Source organism: Oppia nitens, unplaced genomic scaffold (assembly GCF_028296485.1).
Source record: "Oppia nitens isolate AA-2021 unplaced genomic scaffold, nextdenovo-longstitch-racon4-pilon3 scaffold19_pilon_pilon_pilon, whole genome shotgun sequence".
NCBI classification, from domain to species: domain Eukaryota; kingdom Metazoa; phylum Arthropoda; class Arachnida; order Sarcoptiformes; family Oppiidae; genus Oppia; species Oppia nitens.
The window spans coordinates 1,397,934-1,405,000 of NW_026533198.1; the positions used below are offsets into that span (position 1 = coordinate 1,397,934).

The 7,067-nt window shown below is 28.8% G+C and overlaps 2 protein-coding genes across 2 annotated transcripts in view; one reads left to right on the top strand and one right to left on the bottom strand.

Moving 5' to 3' along the window:
• The first annotated feature begins 875 nt into the window (after positions 1-875).
• On the top strand, positions 876-2,120 carry LOC128966072 (RNA 3'-terminal phosphate cyclase-like protein). The gene has a single exon (XM_054312880.1). The coding sequence runs from the start codon at positions 894-896 to the stop codon at positions 2,079-2,081; it is 1,188 nt and encodes a 395-aa protein (XP_054168855.1). The 5' UTR covers positions 876-893; the 3' UTR covers positions 2,082-2,120.
• A 191-nt stretch (positions 2,121-2,311) lies between these two features.
• LOC128966178 (nephrin-like) overlaps positions 2,312-7,067 on the bottom strand; it is a 45,529-nt gene continuing 40,773 nt past the window's right edge. Inside the window, exons 8-15 of the mRNA XM_054312992.1 lie at positions 6,843-7,067; positions 5,824-6,132; positions 4,011-4,136; positions 3,757-3,802; positions 3,581-3,681; positions 3,159-3,499; positions 2,460-2,864; positions 2,312-2,359 (exon numbers count right to left, since the gene is read on the bottom strand). The exon at positions 6,843-7,067 is cut by the window's right edge and continues 135 nt beyond it. Coding sequence (XP_054168967.1) covers positions 2,312-2,359; positions 2,460-2,864; positions 3,159-3,499; positions 3,581-3,681; positions 3,757-3,802; positions 4,011-4,136; positions 5,824-6,132; positions 6,843-7,067 — 1,601 coding nt within the window. The remainder of the gene's footprint in view (positions 2,360-2,459; positions 2,865-3,158; positions 3,500-3,580; positions 3,682-3,756; positions 3,803-4,010; positions 4,137-5,823; positions 6,133-6,842) is intronic.

Sequence of the window (7,067 nt, forward strand, 5' to 3'; positions counted from 1 at the left end):
ATTTTAAAGTACCTTGCTAAAGCATTATACAAATATTACTCAAATTTAAACTTTTAAGTTGCACAAACTGTATATATATACATACAAAAATATATAATATGTTTTTCTATATAAACTCCGCCCCCTCCCTAAGCATTATACCTAATAATAGTGCGCACCATAAACATAGACTGGCGGCTATTGTTGTTTTGGTTTTGCTTATACTAACACACACACACACACACATATATATATATATACGCGCAATATTACTAGCGTCTAATGTTTAGTGGGGGGGGCGGAGTCTTTATACGGCATAGTTATTATATACAGTATACACATACAAAGTTATATTATATTTATATATATATATATATTAAATGTAATCTATGATATAGTCTATGTATTTGTGATGCGTTTGCTATTGTTTTGGTTTAGCACAAATTAATATATATATATAACCAAATTAAAAGAGATTAGACGTTATTTATGTAATAATTAGTAATGCATTTAACCGGTATATTAATATCCAAATAAAACGTAAGATTGGATATTGTTAGGGGGGGGCGATTGAAAATTGTATTGAACTACATATGTGTGTGTGTGTGTATTTAAATTCAATACAATAAACAAAAAAGGGGGACAAAAAAATATTTATCTATAATATTCAAACTGTGTCTATGAATAGATTATTTATATAATACTATAATAGTTTTTAAATGTAAAACGTTTGGTAACGTTGTTAGTGAACGGGATTTTTTCAATACAAACATGTGTTTATTAAACTGTAATTTAAATAACAATTTATTTTCAAAACATGTGGTTATAATCATATCATATATAAGCCGTGAGTTTACTGACCACTAATTTACTGACCACTACTACTACTACTACGGCGGTGACTGTCGGCGGTCATGGAATTCCAAGGATCCAATTGTCTTCGGCAACGACTAGTACTATCCGTACTGACCGGAAAAGCGGTAAAAATTACGGGTATTCGTGACAAACAACAAGATTCGGTCGGCAACTATGGCCTCAACGAATCGGAAATGAATTTATTGAAACTAATGGAAAAAGTGACCAACGGTTCGGATATCTATGTCGACCAACGCGGCACCCGATTGGACTTCCGACCCGGCCTGCCATACGGTGGCCGCGTTGAACACGACTGTTCACTGGGCCGTAGTATCGGCTACTACTTGGAGCCGCTGTTAATGTTGGCTCCGTTTTGCAAACACCCGCTCGAGGCCCGACTGACCGGCATAACCAACGACCGAATTGATCCGTCAGTGGACTCATTGAAACACTCGTCGCTGGCCATAATCAAACAGTTTTTGGGCGGTGCCGCCGACGATGACGAACTATCGATTACCGTCGAAAGTCGTGGTCTGGCACCGGCTGGCGGCGGTTGTATTGTATTCAAGTGTCCCATTCGGCGCTATCTGCGGCCCATTCAATCGCTCGACGCCGGCAAAGTTCGCCGCATACGTGGCCTGGCCTACGCCACCCGTGTATCGCCACAGTTGGCCAATCGTATGGTAGCGGAAGCCAAAGGCATACTATTGAAATATATTCCCGACATTTACATCTATACGGATCATCTGAAAGGCCCGCGTAGTGGGAAATCGCGTGGTTTTGGCCTCTGTTTATGGGCCGAAACAACTGTACCGAACGGTTGTTGCTATGTTGGCGACGCTTGTTCTCATCCGTCAGGTTCGGGCAAAGAAACCGAAGCCGTAGCCGAAGATATTGCACGGGAAGCTACCTATGCATTGCTGAACGATATCTACAGAGGCGGTGCTGTCGATACCCAGAGTCAGCCATTGTGTACACTATTCATGGCTTTCGGCCAAAGAGATCTGTCGAAAGTCCTGTTGGGACCGTTGTCTCCATTTTCCATACAACTGTTCCGTCATATGAAACAATTTGTCGATTTGACATTCAAATTGGACACCCAATCGACGGCCAGTAGTAGTACCACTGCTGCCTCGGCCACCAATGATGACGATATGATTGACGATGAACTACGATTGGGTTCAACCAAACTACTGGCCACATGTGTGGGCATCGGCTATACTAATCTAAATAAAACTGTTTCATAGGTTTTATATTATATATCAGTATATATTTTAATTAAAATTTAATTTATTATATTTTTATTGGTCTCTATATATATATATTATGTTTTTTTAAAATTGTGTATACATTTATATTATATATTTACGATATATATATATATATATAAAAATTTGTTATAAAAAATTCATTCATGAAAAAATAAAGGCCATTATTTGATTGATTTAATTAATTGTGATTTTTTTTGTTTTAATTGTTAGACAACTGTTGGATAATCGGAGCCATCATTGTCGACAATCACCCACTGGTTTTTTTTGGATCAGTTGAAAAGATATTTGAAACACAAAAATTAGTTAATTAAAAGTTTTTTTTTTTTAAACTACCGGTAAATATATCACACAAACCGTTGCGCTTTCATTCTTGCCATTGATGGTCATCATTGGCGGCGTATTGGCATTACTACTGGTTATAACACTAATACTTTCGTCATCCGATATTGTCTGATCTGATCGGTGGCGGGAAAATGTTTGCAACAATTGATGATCATTACCGCCGCCAACTTTGGCACTGATGACCACATGAGGCGACGATCGATGATAATCGTTGACCCGATGCTGTTGTTGTTGTTGCTGGTGGTGATGGTGTTGCTGGTGGTGTTGTTGTATATGATTTATATCGTTATTGAATCCAACAAATTGTTGTTTACTATTAGTATTATTACTGTTTTCCCAATTGATGTGATTATGCGAATCGTTTGATAGGATTATCTCCGCGTAAGTCAATAGGTTATTGTTGTTGCTGTTGGCGGCCTTTGATCCGTCAAATATGTGATGAGAAAAAGAGAGAGAGAGAGAGATGAGAGAGAGAGAAGTGAGAGAGAGAGGGATGAGAGAGATAGGGATGAAAGAGAGGTGAGAGAGATAGGGATGAGAGAGATAGGGATGAGAGAGATAGGGATGAGAGAGATAGTGATGAGAGAGAGGTGAGAGAGAGAGAGAGAGAGAGAGGTGAGAGAGAGAGAGAGAGAGAGAGAGAGAGAGAGAGAGTAAATCATTAGTTTATCGGCAGATAATTTTTAAACAAACAAACGAAATAAAACTTACATTCATATTGTGATTATGTTTGACATTACACAGCAGTCTTAGCGGATCAGTTGTTGTCGTAGTATTATTAGTTAGTGTCGATGTCGACGGAGACGGCGAAGACATGGTATTGGCATCGCATGACGTTAGGATCAGATCAGTCGAATCGTATCTGTCGTGAAACGAATCGGGCGGTGGTATGGTATCGGCAGCGATGGTCAACGATTGGGGATTAGTATTAGTATTATTGGTATTAACCGATAATTTATTATTTCGGTCTAAAGTAGTGGTTGTCATGAATGTAGTCGTCCTATGATTTGCCGACGACTTATGATTATTGCTTAATTCATAGCAGTTATTGTCTGTAAAATAATAATAATATATATATTTTTTTTTTGATTTAATTAATCAATTGTTTTATATTAGCTAAAAAAATCAGTTACCTTTAGATGTGATTATCATATCTGTTAGTATAATATCCGGACAATTGTCATCCATGGTATAAAATTTGCGATTTATTGTCGACGACTTTATATCATTAGATCTATAGGTGAAAAAAATTGTTTTTTATTATTATAATAATTAAATATTATTATTATTAGATAAATACTATACTTACATATGATTTGAGCGATTAATTGAATTTATAACAAGTTTTTCTGTATCTATTAGTTTTTTTTGAATAAAAAATAAATAAATAATTTTTAATTTTGATATAATATTATTAGTAATTTCATATATTGTAAGTTATATATACAATATATATATATATATAAATACTGTATATATAAATACTGTATATATAAATACTGTATATATAAATATATTGTAACATAAAATCAATAATAATTATATATATATAATTGTAATTACTTTTATTTTCGTTATCCGATTTTAATTTCATTATCATTATGATAATAATTGCTAATAAAATTAATGCACCGACACTGCCCATCAATATTGCCAATAGGGGACTAATTACTATTGGCTCCAGGTCATCTAATTGTGAGAAAATAATAATAATAATAGATGTTAAAATTAGTATATAATTAAATTTATATGTTATTATATGTTTGTATTTGTTAATAATAATAATAGTGTATAATCTTAATTGTTTTTTTGTTGGTTGAATTAATTTATTATTATTAAACAAAATTATTTTATTAAAATATTTTTCCCCCCCCCCCCATTTTATTCCCTCCTAAATCTATAGTTATTTTATTTTATCTTTTTTTTAAAAAACAAAACTACTACTACTAATAATAAAAATATTAAAATATTCTAATATTTATTTAACACTAGGATTATTAATAGCTATTGTTATATAAAAGATTTTATTTTGAATTATTTAAATTTATATATATATATATAAATTGATATAAAAATCCAATATTTGATGAAAAAAAATAAAACAAAAAATAAGGATTTTATAATTTTTTAGACTATAATACTAATAATAATAGCTCTTAAAGTATTTATAAGATATTTTTATATATATATATATTATGCAATCATATTATTATTATAATACACATAAAGGTATCGGAAAATGTTGTGTAGATTTTTAAAAAGGATTTTGTAGTCAAATAAAAAAATTTATTTATATTTATATATATATATAATAATAATAATATATATAAAAGAGTTGTCAATATTTATATCCATTTTATATCATAAATATTTAATGTGTTATACTTTATATGATATTATACTGTATTATATATATATATATATATATATATATTATGACACAAAATCTCATATATGAAAATTTTCAACAAAAAAAAATAAAAAAAATAAATAAATAAATACATTAGATTTGATCAATAGTTATATACAATATATATATAGTGAAATATTTTTTTATATAAAATTATTCAAACTAAATTATTTAATATAGCATTTAATTAGTTTAAATAATTTATATAATCAAATAATCAAATATTAAGTTAATCTGCTTATGTTAGGCTTAGGATTATATTTATTTATTAATATTTTAAATATATATAATATAATATAAGTTATATATAAAATAATTTCATATTAAATGTATAATTATGATTAATGTATTAAACTATTATATTAAAACATTATACAGTATAATGTTTTTTTTGTTGATAAATAATAGATTTAATATATATATTATATATAACTAATTTTATGATTATTTCTATATTATATTATTATATAAACTAATATAAAATTAGTAACATTTTGAACAAATTTAACTTAAAAAAGCAATTGATTATTATTATGTAAAATATATTTATTTTTTTAAAAACTAAAAAATCCAATGTTTGTTTCCAATGGGAAAAATAGAAATACTTATGGGTATTGAAAAAAAGCATTATTTTTTATCAAAAAAAAAATAAAAAATAAATAAAAAACAAAAAACAATTTTCATGTTTAACTGACAATCGATTTGATAAGTAATTTATCAAAAAAAAAACAAATAAATATTGATTATTATAATTATTATATTTTTTTTGCTGTTTTTATATGACTTATAGATATATATATATGTAAATTATTTTCAATTATGTGTAAAATAAATAAATAAAAAATTTTATATTTCATTGAATGATTTGGAAAATTATTGACAAAACAATAAATAATAATTTTTTTTTATATATTTAGATAAAAAACTAATGTATTATTTTTATCGGCAATTATTTATAGGACTAACCCGATTGCCACTGAGCGGCCAACAGTGTACTGCCAGTCATACTGATCGGTCGACTTTTGCCCTTAGCATTGGTCGAATAGAGGACCAACCGAAACGTCTGGCCAGTCGGTAGGCCATGGATAATGAAAAACGGATACTCTCGGGATGTCATGTTGGCGTACTGTCGGTGATGATGGTTCGGGTTTGAACCGATCACTTCCAGATAGAATATCTGATCCAAACCGCCCGAATAGCCGGGCAAACATTCAATGGTCAACGAATGTACGGTAATGTTGGTCACCGAACAGTTATCCGGCGGATCGGGTGGTCCTATAAATAAATAAATAAATTATAAAAATAAAGTTTATATATATATATAACTATTTAGATTATTTAAAATATTTTGTTGTTGTTGTATAAATGTATTTTAAATTAACGTAAAAATAATTTAGTAATTATTACTTTTATAATTAATTTACTTAAATTTATAATTTATATTATAGTAATCTCTAATTGCTTTAATTATTTTTGTTTTATTTACTAAATTACTAATAATAAATATTGAATTAATTATTTACTAATTCAGTAATTATTTTATAAAAATAAAATAAATCAAAAAATTTTTAGTTTTAGGTTAAAAATAAGTTTAAATTTATTAATTTTTTTTATAGATATGATTATGAATCTATGGATATATTGTTTATATGATAATAATAATAATAATTAGATATAAATATTTTTTGTTTTATTGTTTGTATTTACACTTAAAAATTAATAATTACTAAAATTTTTTTAAATTCAAAAATATTTAACTATTTAAAAAAAGATACTAATAATAATAGTGATTATGAATCTATGATATAATAGTTTATATGATTATTAATAATTAGATATAAATATTGTTTGTTTTATTGTTTGTATTTACACTTTAAAACAAATAATTACTAAAAAAATTTTTAATTCAAAAATATTTAACAATTTTTTTAAAAAATATAATAATAATTATAATAATAATTTTATTAATTTATTGAATTAAATACCGGCTTCGATGACAAAGAAAACGCAAGGTTCCCGCTGTTTGCCGGCACTATTGTGTGCCCAACAATATAGCCGACCGTAATCTAAGTCCACACGCGGTATATAAGTGGCGTAACTTTTTTTGCCTTCGCTAACAAACTGGACCACATTGTTGGCGGCGGTGGTGGTAGTGGTAGTGGTTGTGATGGTAGTGTCCAGGCTGTCCACACTACCACCCGTTCCCGTTG